The sequence below is a fragment of the Eretmochelys imbricata genome, chromosome 1 (genome assembly GCF_965152235.1).
Source record: "Eretmochelys imbricata isolate rEreImb1 chromosome 1, rEreImb1.hap1, whole genome shotgun sequence".
NCBI classification, from domain to species: Eukaryota; Metazoa; Chordata; order Testudines; family Cheloniidae; genus Eretmochelys; species Eretmochelys imbricata.
The window spans coordinates 165,480,811-165,505,840 of NC_135572.1; the positions used below are offsets into that span (position 1 = coordinate 165,480,811).

The 25,030-nt window shown below is 40.7% G+C and overlaps 1 protein-coding gene across 5 annotated transcripts in view; it reads right to left on the reverse strand.

The window, feature by feature from the left end:
• ITSN1 (intersectin 1) overlaps window positions 1-25,030 on the reverse strand; it is a 226,089-nt gene that overhangs the window by 63,635 nt on the left and 137,424 nt on the right. For all 5 annotated transcript variants that reach the window (XM_077818952.1, XM_077818938.1, XM_077818930.1 and 2 more), the window contains 4 exons: window positions 12,131-12,375; window positions 8,275-8,434; window positions 6,600-6,805; window positions 5,667-5,749 (listed from right to left, as the gene is read on the reverse strand). In XM_077818952.1, coding sequence (XP_077675078.1) covers window positions 5,667-5,749; window positions 6,600-6,805; window positions 8,275-8,434; window positions 12,131-12,375 — 694 coding nt within the window. The remainder of the gene's footprint in view (window positions 1-5,666; window positions 5,750-6,599; window positions 6,806-8,274; window positions 8,435-12,130; window positions 12,376-25,030) is intronic.

Genomic DNA, 25,030 nt, shown 5'->3' on the forward strand with positions numbered 1-25,030 from the left:
GACTTGAGGAATGGCTTAGTTCTCTCTATATAGAAGGCCAGTGCTCTGCGTACATCCAATGAGTGAAGCCTAAGCTCCCAATCGCAGGAGTGTGGCTTGGGGTAAAACACTGGGAGGAAGATGTCTTGGCTCATGTGGAACTGGGAGATAACTTTGGGGAGAAAAGCCAGATGAGGCCTGAGTTGGACCTTGTCCTTATGAAAAACTGTGTAAGGGGGCTCAGATGTAAGGGCCCTGAGACTTTCCTAGCTGAGGTTATCGCCACAAGGAATGCCCCTTGTTAGAGAGAGAGAGAGAGAGAGAGCGAGCAAGCGCAGGGAGCACGTCGCCAGCGGCTCAAATGGAGGGCCCGTAAGCCTGGTGAGGACCAGGTTAAGGTCCCAAGTTGGGACAAGCTGGCGCATTTGCAGGTACAGTCTGTCAAGGCCTTTAAGAAAATGGCTGACCAAAGGGTTCATGAAAACTGAGAAGCCGTCTGCAGCCGGATGGAAGGCGGAGATGGCAGTCAAGTGGACCCTTACTGATGACAAGGACAGGTCCTCTTGTTCAAGATGAAGGAGGTAGTCCAGTCTGAATGATATTGGGGCAAGTGTTGGTGACTGATTGCGTTGCTCCGACCAGAGAGAAAACCTCTTCCACATGGCAAAGTAAGTAGCCCTTGTAGAGGGCTTCCTACTGCCAAGGAGAACTTGCCTGACTTGATCTGAATAGGTCAGTTCCACAGAATTTAGCCATGGAGTATCTAGGCTGTGAGGTGGAGCGACTCTAGGTTTGGGTGCCAGAGGCGGCCGAAATCCTGTGTGATCGGGTCCAGGATCAGCGGCAAGGTGAGCGGGGTTGTCACTGACATTTCCAGAAGCAATATAAAACAGTGCTGGCGTGGCCGTGCCGGAGCGATCAATATGACCCAGTCCTTGTGGATCTTGAGGAGCACCTTCTGGACCAGCGGTATTGGTGGGAACATGTAAAGCAGACGGTTCCCCCATGGGAGAAGGAAGGTATCTGCGATGGAACCCGGGTTGTGACTCATGAAGGAGCAGAACAGTTGACACTTCCTGTTGCTGTGTGCGGTCAACAGGTCTACCTGTGGAGAGTCCCAGAGACGGAAAATTGAGCTTGCTACATCCGGCCAGAGGGACCACTCGTGGCCATGAAAAGTTCGGCTGAGACTGTCTGCCAGCTCGTTCTGTACTCCAGGGAGGCATGAAGCCTGCAGGTGTATCAAGTGCTCTACGCAGAAGTCCCACGCATGAGGGCTTCCCAGCACCCCCTTGTTTGTTTATATAAACATCGCCGTGGTGTTGTCCATGAGGACTGAAATGCACCTGCCAGCTATATGGGCTCTGAAAAGCTGGCACGCCAGATGCACTGCTCTCAGCTCTCTGACGTTGATATGCTGAGTGAGGTCCACCTGAGACCAGAGGCCCTGAGTCCTGAGGTCTCCCAAATGAGCTCCCCAGCCCAGATCCGAGGCATCTGTCACTAATGAGAGGGATGGCTGAGGGCTGGTGAAAGGCACTCCCGCACAAATGACCTGTGGGTCGAGCCACCACAGAAGGGAGTCCACTACGGGGGGGGCAATGTTATGACACTGTCCAGAGCATCCCAGGCTGCTTGATAAACTGACCCCAGCCATGACTGGAGTGGGGGAAGTCTGAGACTGGCATGCTGCACTACGTAGGTGCATGCAGCCATGTGCCCCAGCAATTTCAGACAGTTCCTTTCTGTGGTCATGGGGAAATGCCTGAGGCCCCGTATAATGTCCCCTAGCGACCGAAAACTGGCTTCCAGGAGGTACGCCCTGGCTTGAATCGAGTCCAGGACCATGCGTATAAACTCTATCCTCTGCACCGGGGACAGAGTGGATTTGGCCTCATTGAGAAGGAGACCTAGTTCGAGGAAGGTCCTTCTTATGAAGTTTACCTGATCCTCCACTTGGGATCTGGAGTGGCCTTTGATCAGCCAGTTGTCGAGGTAAGGGAAAACCTGAATCCGGCGCCTGTGCAGGATGAGGAGGATTCGGACTTGACTGGACCCCAGCCAGGGCAGGAGTCGACGAGACTGTGGAAGGTGGTAGGGAGGAGGCGGTCTGTCCCAAGGCACTCATGGACGCCACCGACCCTTTGGGTTTTGGCTGAGGGTACCGACCCCCCTCTGGCCTCTTCTTCTTTAGCGGCATTGGGGATTGAGAGCGGGGCCGCACCGAGGAAGGATTCTTATGGCCCAAGCCGTGATGGTGCCGAGGAGCCTTAAGAGTCCTTGGCTGGTACCGGTTTGTGCACCGTCTGCGCCAGAGCACTGTGCACTGACAAAGACGTACTTGGTGCAGGTTCTGCAGGTCCGGGGTCAGAGTGTGGCCATAATGCCATCTCCATTAGCAGAAGTTTAAGTCTCTGCTCCCGATCTTTGAGGGTTCTGGGTCAGAAACCCTTACAGATCTGGCATCTTTCTTTCTGGTGACTCTCTCCAAGGCACCGCAGGCAGGAAGAGTGAGGGTCACTCTTAGGCATAAACTTGCCGCGGTCCTTGCAGAATTTAAACCCTGGAGACCTGGGCATATCCTAGAAACAGGGAAATGTTGACAGGGGGAACCTCCCAAACAAGCTAACTACTACTATTGAAAAACTATTAACTAACTAAAGAAAAACAACTATTTATACAGTATGAATTGTAAAGATACTGCTAAAGCGCTTGCTAAAGGAGCGAGCGATGTTCCAGCTAGCTGTCACCGGTGGTAAGAAGGAACTGAGTGGGTGGGGGGTTGGCAGGGTGCTATATTGGGCGCCATGAAGGTACGATGCCCAGGCCGACCCTATGGACGCTGCTAAGGGAAAAATCTTCCAGCTGGTGTACACGCGGCGCACACACACCTGGTTGGAATGGACATGAACAAGCACTTGAAGAAGAACTATAAACTACAACTATACTAAACTATTTACAATAAAAAAACTCCAGCAAATATTTTTCTAAAAACAGCATGGGAGACAGTGAGGCTCAGACATGCTACAACTACCGACCGTGAGCAGTAAAAAGGAATGGATGAGAGGGCAGGGAGACTCCATCCTTTTATACCGTTGGCTAACATGTGCTGTCCTGATGGATACTGTTCTGGGGAAGAATTCTCCAGCTTCAGTGCCCTAGCACACACACTCCTAAAGTGGAATGGACATGTGCAAGCACTTGATGATGATTTGCTTTATAAGCATACTTATATGGGTTCAATTTTATGGGTTCAATTTTATGCTGAGAACTAGTATTTTCAGTCCTGGCATACAAAATCCCAGTTTCTGAACTTCTGATACAGTCTTCCTTTTACATATGTCAGTTGGCTCTCATGAACAATGAATTCTTTCATTACTTGAAGCTTCTTATGGAGACAGCCAATCTCATTGTATCCTACACAACAGTTGGCTTGAAAATGCTAAGATAATTGTGAAATACATAATTTTGTTAAAACATGGTCAGCTACTTGGTATTCAAGAGCAAAAAACACTGAAGCAGACTGATGTTGAGAAATGCAATGTGTAATTTAATTACAGAACTCAATGAAAACCTTTACAGTTTGGAGTGCAAATAAGAATCAGACAAATCAGTAACATTTTCTGAAGTAGTATGCACATTACACAATTCACTCAACTGTAAAAAAAGGAGCTGCTCAGAGGTATACCAGAGATTTCTGAAAATATTCTGGGTTACACACTCTGCTTGTGGAAAAGAGTGGCAAGCATGGCATGTTTAATTGTTGGTGAATAAGTGTAGACTGAAATACTATCCTCAGAACTAAAATCCTAACTAGCTTTCATCAAAGTCTGCTTCTGAAGAATACTTATATAGGAGTTTCCTTTCCTAGAGAAATTATAAAGCTGCCGAATCCATACAAAACTTTTTTCAAAAATATTTTTGAAAGTATATGCTTTTAGCACAGTGTGTAAAATATTCAGATAATCAAACTGAAAAACACAGAACGGTATGACAGAAGACATACAGTATCCCAGGTTGCAGCTATAGAGCCAAGATGGGAGGGAGATGTTTTAGCAGTTCTGTATTTTCTTTCAAACAGCCTTTGAAAATCAAGCAAGCCAAATTTTAGAATCCTTCTATAATTCCACTTTCCACGGTGGAATTTTTATCAGTGGCAAAATACAGACTACATTGTGTGTGATAAAAATTGCCCAAAATGATTCCTGTTAAATTACAGTTGTACAGATGATGTTTTAAAAAATAAAGAATTAAGGCACTGCTAAAAAGACTGATAAAGATATTACTATTTTGTAAAATATATTTAGTTTCACACATGTGCACATACATACAGATCCTATACCTTGCTTTATGTGCTTTTTTGACAATTAAGTAACCAATTCTGAAACAGATTAATTCCAGTAATCCCTTTCAATCATGAATCAGATATGATATGTCAATAATTAAGTGAAAAAAATGACTGAATTGAACTAGCCCAACTATTGCTGGACCCATTAACATTTAAATGCAACCCCCCCACAAAAAAACCTCCCCTCGTGTCAATATTACTTTTAATACTAAAAAAATAGGGACCCTACATGTTTAATAACTGAATCCAACTTCTACCAAGCTAACACACCTTATGAAAATTTTGTTATGCTGACAGCAGTTTTATCAACAATATCCCTGAAGAAAAAAGTTTTGTATCTGTTTCCTGGTATCACTCCAGCCACACCTGTGCTGGCAGCGGTATGGGCTCCAATGATGGCAAAGGTCTGGCCCATTTAGCACCTTGTCATGAAAAAAATAGGTACAAACTTGTAGACTACTGTAAGTACTCATATGGTTTTCAATTAATAATAATTCATTGATGGAAGGTACTTAATGTTCAAAATGACACGGGAACAACAAAAAAATACCAATATCTAACTCAAGTCACTTAGTGCAGTCTTTGTTATTTGCTATTTATTTATATTTAAATCTAATCTTCCTGGGTCAAATAAGACAGCACAAATGAAAACTATTAAAAATTTTACAGTACCTACATGCCTGTTTGGATAATTATCCCTTTCCTCATGACGGGATCAGCACTGATTTGTCTTCCCTTCCTAAGAGGTGGAAAGTTTTGGTATATCCCACATTTAAATAGGAAAACAGGCACTGCAGGATTCAATTTATTCACAAAGAAACATTGCGAATGAAAAACTAAAATTTTGGAAGCCAACTTATTAATTTAATTAATATCCTTGCCTATCCTGAAGCATGTACGCATGTTTTCACATGGCATATACTGCATATACGCACACAGTGTATCTTAAAAGAAAATACATCCTTTATGCATTTTCAAATGCTGGGCCCTTCCTATTGTAGACAGAAGGCTAGAAACAATCAGAAATATGGGACTGATTCTTGACTGCTTATAAATGACACTGCATAAATTAATGTACCTAAGTTAATTAGAAAAATATTATTCTTATGGAAATGAGCAGTTTTACAAAACATGCAGGACATAGCCTTGTAGTCATAATTAATTCTGGAGGTAATTCAAATTCTCACTTTGTAAAGTAACAGGGCCTGATCCTGCAATGGTACTGAGTACCACTAATTCCCATTGGATCTGGCTCTGAACTTGTACCTATTACTAGAGAATTTCTTTTATTAAACTATACAGTAAGATGATACTAATGCCATTCATTTCAAATTCTTACCTTCACCTGACATAGCAGGTTTAGTTGCTGGTGATGTTACTCTCTTTAGACTAGCAGGACTTTCTGAAGAACCAGAATCCATGCTTAAAGAGAAAATATTAAATGCTTTAATTTCTCTAAATTTAACAAAAACAAACTAAATGCTTTAAATAAAAAATACATTAAAAGCTATATCCATGAACAAACTATCTCAACTTGTAAAGCAAAATGATAGTAAATTTTAAGTTTTAAACCTCAGCATGACAAAATACAGTTTGAAATCATATAACTGGATTGAAAGCAAAAATTGCTGTGCTCCCCAATAGAAAAATGTAAAATTCATTCTAGTTTTCATTATCAACTAGAACGTTGTTTTCACATGATGTACTGTATTAGATTACAATCTTACAAAACACTGTTTGTTAGTAAAGTGAATACAGGAAAGTGGCACCTCTTTACTCAATAGCCCTACTCCATACATATTTCAATTTCTACTTATTTTATCAACTTAAATAAGATTTTGCTACTTTTTCGTCTTGTTGGCATTGTGTAGCCAAAACAGCTACAGGAGAATAACCTGAACTCTGTTCCCACTCGTGCATCAACAGAATTGTTAGCTAAATTCTAAATGCAGAATTGTTGTTGGCGATACATGATGCAGGAAGAATCCAGCTTTGCTTTCATATCCCAAGCTGAGTTTGTAGGTAGGACTGGAAGTTAAAGAAGAGGAAGCCAAAAACCAAAGCTCATCATTTTATTTGTAAACTGAGCCACACCGATCTGAAACCAGAGACACAAATATGGCCACACAATGCCATTTTAATAAAGTCACTTTTCAGAGCCAACATTTTAAAAACAAACATACAAGTAAACACATTTTAAATAGGAACAACATAATATTAATTATTAAATAAAAATGCTGCTAATTCTAACAAAAGCAACCAAACAAAATACCTTGTCGACTTTCTTATGGGGCCTGAAATGAGTTTCACATATGATTTCGGAAACCATCCCTTTTGACCTTGGACCTCTCCAAACCACCACATGTCTTGCTGTTCCAGAACTGTGATGATATCATTTTTGTTAAAATTGAGGTGGTTATCTTTTTTGGCTCTCCAAGGATACAAGGCCTGTGCTTGAAGGCCCTCTACTTTTTCACCCTATTGTGGTAAGAAAAGAAAAGTGAATCATGTAGAGTCTTTTGCAAAGAAGGCTGCTAAAACTAACTAACTAACTAGAGGTATTCACTTACAACATTCATTTATAGACACAGATCTATGTGTTGACTGTTTCAATTAAAATAAGCTTTTTACTCAAATAAAGCCAAACAGATCATTTAAAAAAAAAATACAAACAAATGGATATATTAACACAGTCCACCAGTATTTCTATATTTGTATTAATTAAAAGTGCCTGGTGCATACACTCCTGTAAGATATTTAATAATTTTTCTACACACTGTAAATATAAAAACAAGCCTTGCCCCAAGGGCTTATAGTAAATCTCACAAAAAAAGTGTACATAAAGAGAATCTTTTTGCTATAACTTATTCATTATGCCATCTTGCATTCTACTTGCTTTCTCGGGGTTTACATATCTAGCACATCTCAGAATGCTATGTCTATGTACCAGCACTACATATTTTTCAGCCAGTGTTGAGGCACTGTGATCTAACAGATTGAACACAGGATTTGGGTTCAGGAATAGAGCTGGGAGAATAACTGATTTTTCGGTTCTCTGGAAGTTCTGGAAAATTTTTTTAAAAAGTTTGCGAATTGGGTTGAAATGAATTTAAAAATGAAGACAAAAATTATGCAAATCAAAGCTAGTTTGACCCAAAACATTTTGTTTCCAGACATTTTTTAAGAGCTAAATTCACAAAACGATTGGAGGAGGAAAGGGTGTTGATGCTGGTCTCCTGATAAAACTTCTAACCGCTGGTCTAAGTCCCTCACCTGAGGTGTGAGAGACTCAGGTTTGAATCCCCACTCTGAAGCAGAGATTTGAGTCCAGATCCCTCCCCTCCCAGGTGACTATCCTCATCACCAGACTACAGAGTTTTTCTTTCTGGCCCAATTTATTCAAGCATTTAATAAAAAATGGAACAGCATCAGAAGGAAAAAATGAGAGAGATGCAACCCAGTTGGTTAGGGCACAAAGCTGGGAGTGGGAGACCTGGGTTCAAATCGTTGCTCCAGAGCAGAAAACTCGGGTTTTAACCCCCATAAACCAATTGAGTGCAGTAATCGCTGGGATAAGAGTTATAAAGTGGGACACCACCATCACCTCCTACTCTTCTTTACCACATTTTGGGAATCTAACCAGAACACTTTTTTCCTGCCTAAAACTATTTGGTGAATGTGTGTCAAATTCACAAATAGTTTGAGGTTGTCCAAAACGAACTTTTTTTGACAAATTTTGTGTCCAAAAAAATTCACCCAGCTCTACTTGAGAACTCCTAGAATGACAAATTGCACTTCCCACATGGCTTTGTTTGACGTCTTCATCTTGAAATACTTTACCTCCCTTAGAGGAATGTTGCAAGGGCTGGTCAATTACTGTTTTGTCATTGCGTTGTGAAAGCGAAAACGTTAGGTTAAGTATGATTTCTGCAGATATAGCCACTTACCTGCCCCAGGACAGGAGAAGGCGATGATCCGGTAACAGTGGCTGGGGTGAAGGCTGATCTCTGCCTCACCTGCCCTGCACTTGGAACAGTCAGAGAAGGTTGAGCTGCCCAAGCATCCCAATTATCAGTCTCTGGTTTCTCACTAGTGCTGGTCGGCCACCTGAAAATAAGACAGACTATATAATCTTCATTTTTGATTGAAGTGATTATTGCATTCTGCTGAAAACTTGCTCACACCAAAAATTTCAAATGAAGACACTGTGTATGTATTCTAGAAGAATCCCTTATAATTGATTTTCTGCTAGGTGTAAAGTGTCTTTGAACTGTGTTTGAAGTTCCCATATGTGGATTTACTGTGACTGCATATTTCCCCTTAAAAAGGTAAGCGTCACATGCACTTGCTGCTTCTTGTTCACTAACGCTAGCTGTTCACACGATTTACTTCCCTCCACCCCCACCCCCCTTTACTCACGTCCTATACAATAACATTTCAACTGCAGGGCACTCTATACTATACAGCAGATTTAGTTTAATTACACATTTGATAAAATATATTAATCTTACTCTCCTGGTGCTCCATGCAGATTGCTCCACATATCTAGATGGGTCATTGACTTCCTCCTCCCTTTCTGCATCAAATTCATACTCATCATTCTCACTTTTAAGGCTCTAATAGTTCCACTTCTGTTTACTCCTTTGCCCCATCAGGTGTAATGTTGACTTTTAAAGTCTTCCTTTGTCAACTCTGAGTGATTTTTTTCATGTTATCACTTATCCTTTGAACATCACCTCTCATCCTATAAAATGATTATTAGAACCCACTTTCAACCACCTTTTCATTACCATTTAACCATGATTATCTGCTCTCAATCTCCTGCCTTATTCCTTATTGTTTAGACTTCATTGGTCCAATTTCTTTTTCCCCCAGCGTGCAAGCTCTGGGTGCTAACTGTCGAAACTATGTATTTTTAAAGTTCAGTGCACATCTGTAGTTTTAAGTAGACAAAGATCTATGAACTAAATATATTAATTTTTAATTGAATTTTTTTCCTTCTGTAATTACAAAGTTACAGATAATTGTCTACGTTTTCACTAGCTAGTGTAGAACCTTAAAGTCTAAAAAGCCCTGAATAGTTGAGTCCCAGCTACCTCTCTCATCATAATATAGGAGTTGACATCAGCTGACATGTATGAGTTAACAGCTCTACACAGTAAACAGGTGGGGGGAGGAGGGGAAGAGTGAGACCGAGACAGGACATTTCACCCCTGTGGGTCTGCCAGAGCTCAACTTTGTTCACTTCCTGGCCTGGTCTACACTACAAAGTAGTAACAGCAAAACTTGCCTTCTGTCAGCACAGTATTGAGTCCTGCCAAAAAAATCCCTAAACTTTTACCAGCCAAGTTAAACCAGTTCCTCAAGTGACACAAGCCCCCTGCTAGTATAGTTGTACTGGCGTGATGCTTGTGTGGATGCAGAAGTACCTGTACCAGTACAAACAGTCCTCTAGCACCTGTCCCCTCAGCAGTGCCCATTCTGTCAAATTTTTGAACAATGTTGCCGAGGCATCATAGTGACACCAAGTCCACCCCCTAAAGTCACCGATATATTTTGGAAACGCCTCTTTTTCCTGCTAGTACAAGTGTACTTGCCAAGGTTGGACAAGCATAATTCTACTTTATCCTCACGCCACTGTACAGTCTAAGAAAAAGAACCTAGATTTCCTTGATGTGAAGGTGGGGTAGAGAAGTATGCATGCGGTCACAGAGACAGAATTTGCACAGGAATAAAGAGGTGTACAAGGGAAGCGTACGCTAAGGGCACTGAGGCCCAGGGGTATAGCAGGGATGAGGGCCAATGCCAGGCAATGGGGAAGAGCTGCAGCAGGCTTACCAGAAGACAAAGGCGCACAGACTGAAGTCTGGTGTTGCCCCTTAGACAGGCCCGTATAACAAACTGTTTGTTGTCGGACCAAGCCAGGAACCACCCCCCTTCCTGCCAATGACAGTGGACAGCTCACAACTTGCAGTGGGTGGCTCCCTTGAACTGGAAGATGAGGAGAAATCACTGAAGACAGGGAGGCTGGGATCGTTCAGAGCCAGGACCTCTTTGAGACCCAGTTGGATCTTTAGGAAGGGACCTTAGGTATGTATAATTGGACTGTCCAATTAATGCCAGCCATTTTGTTTACTGTCTCCACGGCCCCCGAAACATTACCCTTTTCCCCTTGCTGTCAGATAATGCTGCCAAGCACACTTATTTTCCCAGGCTGCTTATGGGAAGGACAACTAAGTGAGTGGGGAAAGTGGTGGGAGAGTCCTACTTTCAGTGGGCTTGGAGGATTTTAGATTGGAAACTAGTTGTAATTAGTATGGATTTTATTTAGTTTTGTACAGTCACCACACCAACGGCTGGGCCAATTTTAAATAAAATAATCAGCCAGCAGATTGAGGTGTTCATTCAGTCCCATCACTATCAGTGGCTTGCAAAATGGAAAACTGCCACTAAAATGTAGAGACTAACTGATTTCCATGATTTTGGTTATATGTTGTCACATAGTCATCTGTGCCTTAACAAACCCATTAGGTTAATTAAAAGAAACTAACAGTATAAAGAGAGTGTCCACCTTAAATGTGAATTTCTATTCCTGGCTCGTGTCCTTAATTAAATATTCATTAATTATTATTAAGCATTTACACTGTAATAGTGCCCGAGAGCCAAAGCCGGATTGGGCCCCACTGTGCTAAGCACTGTACAAACATCATACGTGATAAGCTCTGGAGTAGAGACTAATTGGTAGAAAATAAAATACAAAATCAGACCATGATTTTTATGCAAGGTTATAAAAATGCATAGTATTCACTTAAAACTAGAATAGTTTTGTCTTGAGCTACTTTTGTTTAGATAGCAAAAAAATAAAAATAAGTGGGAAGCTCAGTTTTAATTTTTTTATATTATTGCTTTTTCAGAAAAAAAGTTGTCCAGAGAGCAACATAAAATCATTTAAACTTGGTGGTATTTTTTTCAGAACTATTGTGATCTCTTGGGTAAAATCTTTTTAAAGCAATGTGTGTTAAGTACTCAAATATTTCAGTAAAATACATACTTCTAATTGTAAAACACCTTATCTCCTTAAACAAAATGATTAACCAATTATTTACATAGTAGACTAACCTGTCCTGATAAAACCTACATCCATTTTGTTTATATGATCTTTGGGACATGAAACTTGTCTTACACGTGTACAGCATCAGGCACACCAGGGGAGTACTACTGTATAACAATAAACTGGTTGACTTTAGCAGCAGCAGCATCTTAATGTAAAATACAAGCTGGTAACAATGAAGTAAGAGAAGGTGTCAACTCTGCTCTCTCACATATTTGGTATATAAACAAATGGAGAATGTTATGCTGGGATTTCTGCTGTAATATAATTCTGAATGTGGTCAGGGAAAAGTGCCAGATGGGCAAGCTTCTGTACTTGTCTTCTTGATTGCTTAAGAGGATATGGTGAAAGCATGCCTTTGGACTGGAAAGCCTAATTTAAAATAAAAAAAACCAAACAAAAAAACAAACAAACAAACAAAAAAAAACTTTAGTGGCCTGTCCAGTTGAGGAAAAAATGTTTACTAAAGGGAAAACAATTATGATGGGAGTTCTGTCTTACCGAAGATGAATAATCCTTCCTGATTTACAGTGTGCTGCCTAGTTTCCTGAAAATATCTCATTTGCCAGGTTAACTACTGACACAATCTCAGTGGATGAGAAATGTAATGAATTTTAACTGGACACAAATTAACTGCTTGAAAACCCACAGTACTGGTTTGGACTCCTAGAGATAACCACCAGCAAACATACGTTGAACTGAAGTCTGCCCAGTTGTTGGTGGTTGCAGTAGATTCTGCCAAAGCTGGAGCTGCCGGAGTTGGGGGTGTCTCACGCAAAGAAACTTTAGGTGCAACAGTAGTGTCAACTATTGGTTTTGCAGAGGTTGGAACTTCGTTGTCAGGTATTTTCTCTGCATAGTTTGCAGGGAACCATCCAGTCTTTCCCTTCAGTTCTCCTCCAAGCCACCCAGGTTCTCCAGTCTGGCTTTCATCCACCTGTAAGTACATTAAATAACAAGATTCAGAAACATTAGAAACATTTTTACTTAAAAATCCAGCTGCCATTCATAGTTGATTAGTTTTCTCCAGTTACTGTAAACTCAAAATTTTGTTACAAAATTGGATAATTTTTTTAAATATTCAGCTGTTCTTTATACAGCATACATAAATATGTAATGGTATGAGTACCGTCATGCAAAGTCATCCTTTTCATAATTAATACTTTCCCAAATTCAAATATTTGCATGGGACAGAAAAAGAAAAAAAGACTGCCTAAATCTCAGGCTACGTCTACACTTGTGCACTTCCCTGAGTACTTGTCCATATAGTGCTAGAACATGTACCTTGTATCCCCACAGAAGCCACATATTCTGGTTGCGCAAGAGTATATGCTGTGTACAGGCATATACCTGCATCCATGCTGCCCCTTTTTGGTACATGACAGTAGTGCTATTTCAGGGACAGTGTCCCAATGTCCTTTGTGTCATAGGAGATGCTCTGGGAACCGCTTTGCTGCGTGTTCTCTCACCTCTCCCTTTTGCCAAACTGTGCTGAAGCCAAGGAGCAAGTCCACAATGTGGTTCTTCTCCTGCTACTGCTTGTGGGACTAATATTCATGCAGGCCAGTACCAGATAATGGATAGAATGGGTCAGAAAAATTTGAAATGCTGAAGACAACTGACCAAGAGGGCAAACAAATATCTACTAGGCTTCCAAGGAACAGATGCGTTGAATGCTGGGATTGCAACAGTATACCCCCGGGGTGGACTGCTGACCCTAGTTCCAGACAAACAGCATAGTGTGGTGGGACCACATCATCTGGGAAACCTGGGATGATGACCAGGGGCTGCAGAAATTCCGAATGAGGAAGCAGATCTCCATGGAGTTGTGCAAGTTGCTTGCACCAACCCTTCAGTGCAGACCACTCAGTTTCAGAAATCCACACCAGTACAGGAGGTGGCTATTACCCTTTGGATGCTGACAATACCTCATAGCTGCTGGTCAACTGCAAACAAGTTCATGGTTGAGAATTCAACTGTCAGGGTGACAGTTCTACAGGTTTGTCATGCTATCAAAACTACAATCTACCCATGAGTGGCTGCCATAATTAAAGTCCCTGAAATTATAGCAGGATTTCAGAGGATGTGGTTTCCAAACTCTGTAGGCACCATCGAAGGAACACACATTCCAATACTTCCATTAAAAGGAGCTAGTGAATACGTGAACCAAAAAGGTTACTATTCACTCACTCATTCTCCAAGGCTCGGTGGACCACAAAGGTTGGTTCATGAAAACCTATGTTGGACACAGGAAAGGTTCATGACACCAGGGTACTCAGGAGGTCAGGATTGTACTGTGAAGGGACTTCATGCCCCAGAAAAAACTTGGTTGTGTACGGTGTTTCTGTCCCCACAGTTATTTTGGGGGACCCCGCATACCCGCTCCCAATGTGGCTCAAAGCTGTACCCCAACATTGCTGACCTAAGAAAAAGAAAATGCAAGTATAGAGTAGCTGCAAAATGGTAGTGGAATGCACCTTTGAGAGCCTGAAAAGCTCGTTGGTGATGCCTGCGGACCCATCTGAATGCCAGTGAAGCCAGTGCAGTTCACAATAGCGTGGTGTGCTTTACCTCATACAACATTTGTGAGACTAAAGGGGAATACTTCCAAAGAGAGTGAGCACAGATCAGTTCTGGCTTTCAAAGCCTGCACAGACAGCTGGATCCCACCTATGTGCACATTGCAAATCTCCATTGCTCTTCAAGAACAGGAGCAATGTGATTTGCTCCCACATTGTGGATCAGGATGTAGCCAGAAGGTGACTTGGGATCATTCCAAGGAATCACTTTACAGAATCACTGCAGACACTTCTGCAAATCTAGAGTAAGGATGGAAAAATTCTTTTGCATGGAAGCTACTTAATTTGAAATAGTAACGCTTCTGGTTGCAACTGTCTCTAGACTATTCCCCTCTACAGCTGACAGATCACTCTGCCTTAGGCGATGTGTTGACTTTTTGCCTGTCTGCTACTGTTCATATCCCATACTCTTCAGTTCGCATAAAACAATTCATTATTTCTGCTTTGTGTTGGGCCTATCTCTGCCTCAGTTCTATTAATTCACAGCAAACAGAAATAAACGGACTGCATGCTTGACTAGTCCAATGCGACTTTGCTGCAGTGCAGAGCAAAATTTACACTGTAGCAGCACTAAATACTATGTTGAGATAGCATTCTGGAGTGATGGAAGGTCACAGTAGAGGCCAAATCTTGCCAAAGAGGCCGAATCTTGCCAAATAGAGTGTGGGGGGGGGAGTAAATATCAGCATACGACTCTTCAAGTTGAATAATTCAAACTGTAGTAACATTTGCACATCATTTGCAATCTTTGGGAATTGCCAAGGTGATGATTGAAATCAATAATAAATAAGTTCAGCAACAATAGGTCACAATCAGTCTTTTTAACCTGTTAAAAAAGGGCTTCTTAAAAATGGACCACACTGACACAGTTGCCTAAATGACTTAAAAAATTTTTGCACAAGTAGGTGAGAAATATACAAGAATGATTGTAAAAATTTATTAAAGGTTTCTTTAAGCAGAATTGAAAACTCTACAAATTCTTTAAATAGTCCAATCATGCAGATGAAATTTCCGTTTCTTCAATTATTCATTTTTTGAAATATTCTATAAGCATGAAAAGCCATCTTTTACACTTTACAAAAAATTATGATTTCCCAGCTTTATAGAGGGTAGGTGTTTAAAAGTTTAAAGTATAGCACTGTATAACTTCAAAGAAGAAGCTTTTGTAAGACTTCACAGGAAGAACACTCAATGACAAAAAAAAAAAAAATTAAAAGATCCAGTTACCTCTGGCATTTAATCAAATTGAAAACAAATGCTACCATTATATATCTTTTTTCAGCCATATATTCTATCAGCCAGAACACTATCCATTTCTTTTTAAAATCTACTTTCCTGAAAGCTGAATTTCATCTTAGATTTGCTTCTGAGATTAATGAAACCCCTGCTACTACTCAGAATGAAAGATCTTCCAGGCAGTGACCATCTCCTTATGTTTGTGCAGTACCCATCACAACAGGCATAGGCTCTGACATATTACAAACAACAATAATCATTTCCATTGCCATCAGTTGACAAAACTGACTACAGACTACTATGCACTATTATGAAATTGCTTTAGGCTCTGGGCAGAAATTGAGCTATTTGATCCTGAATTACGTTCCTCTAATACCCAAGCCACTAAGATCAATAATCCGAGTGTTCTTCGTGGAATTACTTGCAAGTTCATTCCAAAACACTGAAGTATATAGGATATGGTTAGTGCCATCAGAATCTGCTGAGGAACTTCAGCTTGGTGCTAGGGGAGGGGATGGAAAGATGCCCAACCCAAAGGAAAACAAATTAACTCATTAATATCCACTCCGCTAGAGAAATATCCACCCAAAAGGAAAGATGAACAGCATTCCTCCATATAGAGTGGTAATAAAATAGAAGTTAGAAATTTATCAGTTTGAGAGGGAGCCTGGAATGGAAGGGGCTGTCTAGGTTCGAAAGTATTATCAATCCAAGACAAATGCAAGGTAAGGCTGTAAATAATTATCAATTCAATTTATACAAAAATAATCTTTAAAAAAATGTTTAAACTTTAAAACACTTGGAAAGCCAAAAACTCCAAGTTAAAGGTAAAAATGAAAAAGTTAAACAACAGAAAGAACATAAATAAAAAGTTTATTTAACGTACTTTAACTCAACTCTCACCTGTATTCCCATCATGCATTCAGATTCTATGGCAGACCATGAATATATAACAAAATATCCCAGTATTATAGAGAGCCAACATCTGTATCTGGTACATACTTCCTGAACCCTTTGGTGATTTGTCTACACCCTAAAAATTAAATGCCCCCTTCCACACTGGTCCTGCAGTTCCACACATACATTACAGCAAAGGTGGAAAATGAATTTAAATTACTAGAGAGCTGGAGACCAGTTAAAGCTCAGTTCAGTCTCACAGGGAAAACAGTGTTTCAACCAACTCTTCAAACCATGTTGCAGCCCTGTTAAAGTCCAAGGCGGTAGCATGGTTCAGGAAAGTGGTAACACAGCCTAAATCTTGTCTGCACTGTCAGACTGAACCATGCCTGGATTTGTGCTGGAAATGGCCCAACTTGATGATCACTTTAGATAAGCTATTATCAGCAGGACAGTGGGGTGGGAGGAGGTATTGTTTCATGGTCTCTGTGTGTATATAATGTCTTCTGCAGTTTCCACGGTATGCATCCGATGAAGTGAGCTGTAGCTCATGAAAGCTCATGCTCAAATAAATTGGTTAGTCTCTAAGGTGCCACAAGTACTCCTTTTCTTTTTGCGAATACAGACTAACACGGCTGTTACTCTGAAACATGCTTTAACTGTGTTCCCTCAAAATATTAGTAGTTACAAGTGAAGAAGGATCCCAGTTGTAGCTATATAGTGCTCACCAGTCACCATGGACCAATCCAAATCACAGTACTATAGGCCTTCACCTACATTAGAACATGATTGTTATCGGCTAATTTTACCCCAGTCCATGCTGGTTGGCCTAGACAAGCTGAAAGTTTAATCAGAGTTTAACTTGCATTTAAACGGTCATAAGGCCAGCCCATATAGGATCTTAGACATACCTTAACACATAAGCTTGCAAACTGACAGGTTTCAGAGTAACAGCCGTGGAAATGTGCTGGAAATGGCCCAACTTGATGATCACTTTAGATAAGCTATTACCAGCAGGACAGTGGGGCAGGAGGAGGTATTGTTTCATGGTCTCTGTGTGTATATAATGTCTTCTGCAGTTTCCACGGTATGCATCCGATGAAGTGAGCTGTAGCTCACGAAAGTTCATACTCAAATAAATTGGTTAGTCTCTAAGGTGCCACAAGCTTGCAAACTGTTACTCTCCAAAAACTATAATTGACTTACACCTTTTAGAAGCATGACATGGCCATTTTTTTTGAATGCTTAAGTGATGTAGGTACTTAAGAGCTTAAGTAACTTTAAACAACGGGACTTAAGTCTCAGAAATGTTACCCCAGATAAATTGAAAAAATATGTAACTTGACAGTAACAAAGCTATATTTATAAAAATGTATTAAAAGATTGTACAGACTTTCTAACAGTCATACAGTATACTTACCCATTCCCTTTTAACCTCCAGCAGGAAAGCAATGATTTGAAAGTAAGGCAGAATTATAACACATTTCACAAAGTAAGCAATTACTAAAGAGCAGGAGAGCAATCCCACTAGAATCAGTTGTTAGCTCTTACAGTAATTAAAGATATTTAAATAAAAATAAGCCAAGGCCAGAGGCCAGTTTTTCCCTGTTATAATATAAATTAAAAGCAAAGTCTAAAGTCATATACAGGTGAATGCAGATTATCCAAAACATGATCTGAAATTCAGAAGTGTTCCCTGAAATCAGAATACTGATTTCCCAACATTTCATTATGTCCCCTGAGCCATTTAGTAAACTGATATTTAGACTTCCTCAAGCAAAGCTCAGTGTATGCCTGTCCCTCTAGCAAACATTTTATTCCCGGATAAAGTATTAACTGGAATATTCCATTCTTCAATAACCTACAGAGCCCCGCATGCCTGCATACTTGCTCATCTGACTGATGACTTGCCAACCTCACTTCTTTACTAAAGGATAAGTGACAAAATTTCAGTGAAATTATTGCACTTCAACTGGGTTTTGGGCCCCTTCCTAAGTCACTCAGTAATGCCACAATCCAGTGTTCATGATGTCATGAGATATTGCCGAATAAATCAAAAGGAAGAAAAGGATGATCAGAGCTTCTTTTTACTACTGTCTAAATATCATTAAGATATGACAATTTAGAAAGTTTATTTTTCCAAAACCCAACTGAAGTTTTCCAGAGTAGGACAGTTCTTTAAAAAGAGAACTCATTATGATAGGAAGATAAAGCAGTGAATTAAGGTCATATTGCTTCTCTCTATAGTTTTTCATAAATTAGAATTACAAAAGATTTTTGCATATTTTCATTGAGAATTTTTTAAAACTGTAAAATGACATTTGCATGTTACAATATTAATAACGCTTATTCCAATTATTCAGAGATTCCTAAACATCAATAACTATAGTTACTGACAATTGCAATTACAATTTTTAAAAGATTTAGGAATTACAAAAAGTGCAAGTTATACTTCCATAGTATTACTTAAGGCTAACAAAACAATATTTTTAGGGAGTTTTATTCCAGTAGTACCAACCACTACAATTAAAGATGAATAAGCATTTCCATTCCATTTACACCTCCAACGTTTTCAGTTGCTTATCGCTTCCTTTTGTCAGACTGGTTTCAGAGTAGCAGCCATGTTAGTCTGTATCCGCAAAAAGAAAAGGAGTACTTGTGGCACCTTAGAGACTAAATAAATTTGTTAGTCTCTAAGGTGCCACAAGTCCTCCTTTTCTTTTTGTCAGACTGACATTTTCTCTACTTTGTTCCTGCCTGAAAAAATATTTTTTAAAGTGTTTCAGCAAAACAATGCAGCCATTTTTAAGTAGGGAAAAATTCTTAAGAGGGGAAGTTATTGTATGAACAAGTAAAAACCTATACTGGATCATTATGACAAAGCAGAAATTGTAGAAAAAATATATTATTGGAGAAACAGTCATCATGTAATTAAAGTTTAACACAACATATATGATTGTGACCTTAATGTAGTCATTTCCTAACTCAGAGTAAGTGTTTAACATAGCATTAATTTAAGCGTAACCTTCTCTTAATATAGTTGAGTTTTTAAAATTGGAATTAGAATAGTTTGCATTGTTTTAGTACTACAGTTTTAGATAGGCTTTAAAGCCCAAACAAATCTTTAATACTCTGTTCTGACTTCCAGGTATAGCAACCATCCTCAGAAGTGACTATGACAGTTATGATTGTGTCACTTATTTGTCTTGACGACCAAATGTCTCACTGTAGACTAGTTGGCTTTGCAAACTTGTTCAGTCACTTTGGACTTCCCTGCCACCAAACTCATTTAGAGCTGAATTATTATACTAAGACTGATAGTTTGCCCATCAACTTTATCTATACCTCGCATTATAATGTGCTTTAAGAAAAATGAACAGGGAATAGACTGGAGAATCACACCATCACCAGAAAAAGGCAGGTCTACATGATTGGGGACTCATTACTGAGAATAGACAAGCCTGTAACAAGAGCTGATCCAGACAGTAGAAGGGTGTACTGTCTACCGGGTGCTAAGATATGGGATGTGGACCTGAGGCTGAAGAGGATCCTAACAGGAGCAGGAAAGAATCCATTGATTATCCTTCATGTGGGAACAAATGATACGGCTAGATTCTCACTGGAACATATCAAAGGAGACTATGCCAGGCTGGGGAAGACACTTAAGGAAATCAAGGCTCAGGTGATCTTCAGTGGGATTCTGCCTGTTCCTAGAGAAGGGCAACAAAGGTGTAACAAGATTATGATGCTTAACAGATGACTCAGGCAGTGGTGCTTTAAGGAGGGCTTTGGGATGTATGGCCACTGGGAAGCATTCATGAACAGAGGACTGTTCTCTTGAGATGAACTTCACCTGAGTAAGGAGGGAAATAGACTTCTAGGATGGAGGATGGCACAACTGATCAAGAGAACTTTAAATAAGGAATTCGGGGGAGATGGTTGGGAGACGTCCAGGGAATCTCCACGCCAGATTTTCTCTTTGAGAAGGAAGAAAATGAAGTAAGAAAGGATACAGCTGTGGGTAGGAGAATGGACATAAGGCGGAAGGGCAGTGTACATACCAATCTAATAGGTAATATTGGCAGTAGAATGTCTGTGCGCAATCGGGTAAAGAATGTGAGCGAAGCCAAACCGCAAAAATTAAGATGTTTGTACGCTAATGCGAGGAGCCTAGGTAACAAAATGGAGGAACCAGAGCTAATGGTGCAGGAAGTGAAACCAGATATTATAGGGATAACAGAAACATGGTGGAATAGTAGTCATGACTGGACTACAGGTACTGAAGGGTGTGTGCTGTTTAGGAAAGACAGAAATAAAGGCAAAGGTGGTGGAGTAGCATTGTATATCAATGATGAGGTAGACTGTAAAGAAATAAGATGTGATGAAATGGATAAGACAGAGTCTGTCTGGGCAAAAATCACATTGGGGAAGAAAGCTACTAGAGCCTCCTCTGGGATAGTACTTGGCGTGTGCTATAGACCACCGAGATCAGATTTGGATATGGATAGAGACCTCTTTAATGTTTTTAAAGAAGTAAATACTAATGGGAATTGTGTGATCATGGGAGACTAACTTCCCAGATATAGACTGGAGGATGAGTGCTAGTAATAACAATAGGGTTCAGATTTTCCTGGATACGATAGCTGATGGATTCCTTCACCAAGTAGTTGCTGAACTGACAAGAAGGGATGCCATGGTAGATTTGGTTTTGGTGAGCAGTGAGGACTTCATAGAAGAAATGGTTGTAGGGGACAATCTTGGTTCGAGCGATCATGAGCTAATTCAGTTCAAACTAAATGGAAGGATAAACAAAAATAGATCTGTGACTAGGGTTTTTGATTTCAAAAAGGCTAGCTTTAAAAAATTAAGAAAATTAGTTAGGGAAGTGGATTGGACTGAAAAACGTGTGGATCTAAAGGCGGAGGAGGCCTGGGATTACTTCAAGTCAAAGTTGCAGAAACTATCAGAAGCCTGCATCCCAAGAAAGGGGGGAAAAATTCATAGGCAGGAGTTGTAGACCAAGCTGGATGAGCAAGCATCTCAGAGAGGTGATTAAGAAAAAGCAGAAAGCCTATAAGGAATGGAAGGTGGGAGGAATTAGCAAGGAAAGCTACCTTACTGAGGTCAGAACAGGTAGGGATAAACTGAGGAAAAAGGCCAAAAGCCATGTAGAGTTGGACCTTGCAAAGGGAATTAAAAGCAATAGTAAAAGGTTCTATAGCCATATAAAGAAGAAGAAAACAAAGAAAGAAGAAGTGGGACCACTAAACACTGAGGATGGAGTGGAGGTTAAGGATAATCTAGGCATGGCCCAATATCTAAACAAATACTTTGCCTCAGTCTTTAATGAGGAGCTTAGGGTTAATGGTAGGATGACAAATGGGTAGAAGCCAATCTCAAACAGCTTAATGGGACTAAATCGGGGAGCCCAGATAATCTTCATCCAAGATTATTAAAGGAACTGGCACATGAAATTGCAAGCCCATTAGCAAGAATTTTTAATGAATCTGTAAACTCAGGGGTTGTACCGTACGACTGGAGAATTGCTTACATAGTTCCTATTTTTAAGAAAGGGGAAAAAAGCCATCCGAGAAACTACAGGCCTGTTAGACATCTGTAGTATGCAAGATCTTGGAAAAAATTTTGAAAGAGAAAGTAGTTAAGGACATTGAGGTCAATGGTAATTGGGACAAAATACAACATGGCTTTACAAAAGGTAGATTGTGTCAAACCAACCTGATCTCCTTCTTTGAGAAGAAAACAGATTTTTTAGACAAAGGGAACGCAGTGGATCTAATTTACCTAGATTTCAGTAAGGCATTTGATACGGTTCCACATGGAGAATTATTAGCTAAATTGGAAAAAATGGGGATCAATATGAAAATTGAAAGGTGGGTAAGGAACTGGTTAAAGGGGAGACTACAGAGGGTGACAATGAAAGGTGAACTGTCAGGCTGGAAGGAGGTTACTAGCGGAGTTCCTCAAGGATCGGTTTTGGGACCAATCTTTTTATTACTGACCTTGGCACAAAAAGCAGGAATGTGCTAATAAAGTTTGCGGATGACACAAAGTTGGGAGGTATTGCCAATACAGAGAAGGACATCATACAGGAAGATCTGGATGACCTGGGATATCATACAGGAATGATATGGATGACCTTGTAAACTGGAGTAATAGTAATAGGATGAAATTTAATAGTGAAAAGTGCAAGGTCATGCATTTAGGGATTAATAACAAGAATTTCTGTTATAAACTGGGGACGCATCACTTGGAAGTAACAGAGGAGGAGAAGGACCTCGGAGTATTGGTTGATCACAGGATGACTATGAGCTGCCAATGTGATATGGCCATGAAAAAAGCTAATGCGGTCTTGGGATGCATCAGGCGAGGTATTTCCAGTAGAGACAAGGAGGTGTTAGTACCATTATACAAGACACTGGGCAGGACCTCATCTGGAATATTGTGTGCAGTTCTGGTCTCCCATGTTTAAGAAGGATGAATTCAAACTGGAACAGGTACAGAGAAGGGCTACTAGGATGACCCAAGGAATGGAAAACCTGTCTTATGAAAGGAGACTCAAAGAGCTTGGCTTGTTTAGCCTAACCAAAAGAAGGCTGAGACAATATGTGATTGCTATTTATAAATATATCAGAGCGATAAATACCACAGAGGGAGAAGAATGATTTAAGCTCTGTACCAGTGTGGACACAAGAACAAATGGATATAAACTGGCCATCAGGAAGTTTAGACTTGAAATTAGATGAAGGTTTCTAACCATCAGAGGAGTGAAGTTCTGGAACAGCCTTCCTCCAAGGGAAGCAGTGGAGGCAAAAGACATAGCTGGCTTCAAGACTAAGCTTGATAAGTTTATGGAGGAGATGATATAATGGGATAGCCTAATTTTGGCAATTAACTGATCTTCGACTATTAACGGTAGATATGCCCAATGGCCTGTGATGGGATGTTAGATGGGGTGGGATCCGAGTTACTACAGAGAATTCTTTCGTGGGTGTCTGGCTAGTGAGTCTTGCCCACATGCTCAGGGTTTAGCTGATCGCCATATTTGGGGTCGGGAAGGAGTTTTCCTCCAGGGGAGATTGGCAGAGGTCCCGGAGGTTTTTCACCTTCCTCTGCAGCGTGGGGCATGGGTCACTTGCTGGAGGATTCTCTGCACCTTGAAGTCTTTAAACCATGATTTGAGGACTTTAATAGTTCAGACATAAGTTAGGGGTTTGTTACAGGAGTTGGTGGGTAAGCTTCTGTGGCCTGTGTTGTGCAAAAGGTCAGACTAGATGATCATAATGGTCCCTTCTGACCCTAAAACCTATGATTCTAATCTTATCACATCACATCTACCACAATCCCTCCACTGCCAACAGGACAGCTATACAGTCCCTGAAATCTAACCACCAGTGATCAAACCAGCAGACAAAGGGGGTACCATCATAGTCCTCAACCATGATGTCTACATTGAGGCCAACCCACAACTCTCCGACACTATCGACTACAAAGAACTTAGACTACCCTACACCATAATTAACCCAGAAATTTAAGGATATCATCAAATTCTTCCCCAAACAACTCCAAGAGGAATTCTACAAACTCATCCCCGTGAACCCTTTCTACATGCTTCCCAAGATATACAAACAAGGAAACCCAGGCAGATGCATCATATCTCGCCACAGTACTCTTACTGAAGTAATATTGGGACTCCGAGAAACCATCCTCCAATCACTCACAACACAAAGGGCCACCTTCCTCCGGGACACAACCGACTTCTTCCGCAAACTCTGCAACATTAACAACCTCCTTCAGAACACCAGCCTTGTCACCATGAATGTCACCTCCCTATACACCAACATCCCTCAATGACAGCATAGCTGCTTGCCTCAAATATTTACAAGACAATGGACAACCCTCAGATATGCATCCCAAACACACTGCCAAACTCATCCACTTCATCCTCACTCATAACAATTTTACATTCACCACCACCACATTTTGTCCAAACCATGGGAACAGCCATGGGTACTAATATGGCTCCCCAATATGCAAACCTCTTCTTCAAGATGGCCCATGAATTTCTGGACAAATCCACCACAAAACCTGAAATACATTCATGATATTTTCATCCTCTGGATAGACGACAAACTCCCTCATAGATTTCTACCACAATTTCAACCACCACCAAATGTCCATTAAACTCCCTCTGGAACACTCCGACACCAGCACCAACTTCCTGGACACCATGATCAGTTTCCAACAATGGAACCCTACGAACAACCACATACAAGAAACCCACAGATCATTATACCTATCTTCATAGAGCCAGTAACCACCCGAAACACACCAAGAAATCTAAAATCTACAGCTAGGCACTCAAACCACAGATATACACAAATAATACATTCAGGATATACACAATAATACATTCAAAATCGCCTTCACCAAACAAGGACGCTCCAGAGAAGTAGATCACATCATGGAACAGACCACCTAAACAGAACCTACTTCAAACACAGAAATAACTGCCCCTTCCCCCCCGTCCAGACTGTATAGCCCTACTTGTCACCTACCACCCCATACTGGAACCCATACAGGGTATTATCAAACAACTACATGGGAGCCCATCCTGAAAAAAATCTTTCCTGAACCCCCACTTCAAACCTCCAAACAAACCCCGCCACCCCCAAACTCTCCAAGCTCATCATCAGAAGCAAGCTCCCCACAGACTAGGACAAATGAAAGTGGCAACAGACCCTGCCAGAAAAACAGATGCAAAACCTGCAGACATATCTCCACTGCTACAATGATCAACACTCTCCACAATACACCTTTCAAGATCCCGGGGTTCTACACATACCTATCACAACATATTGT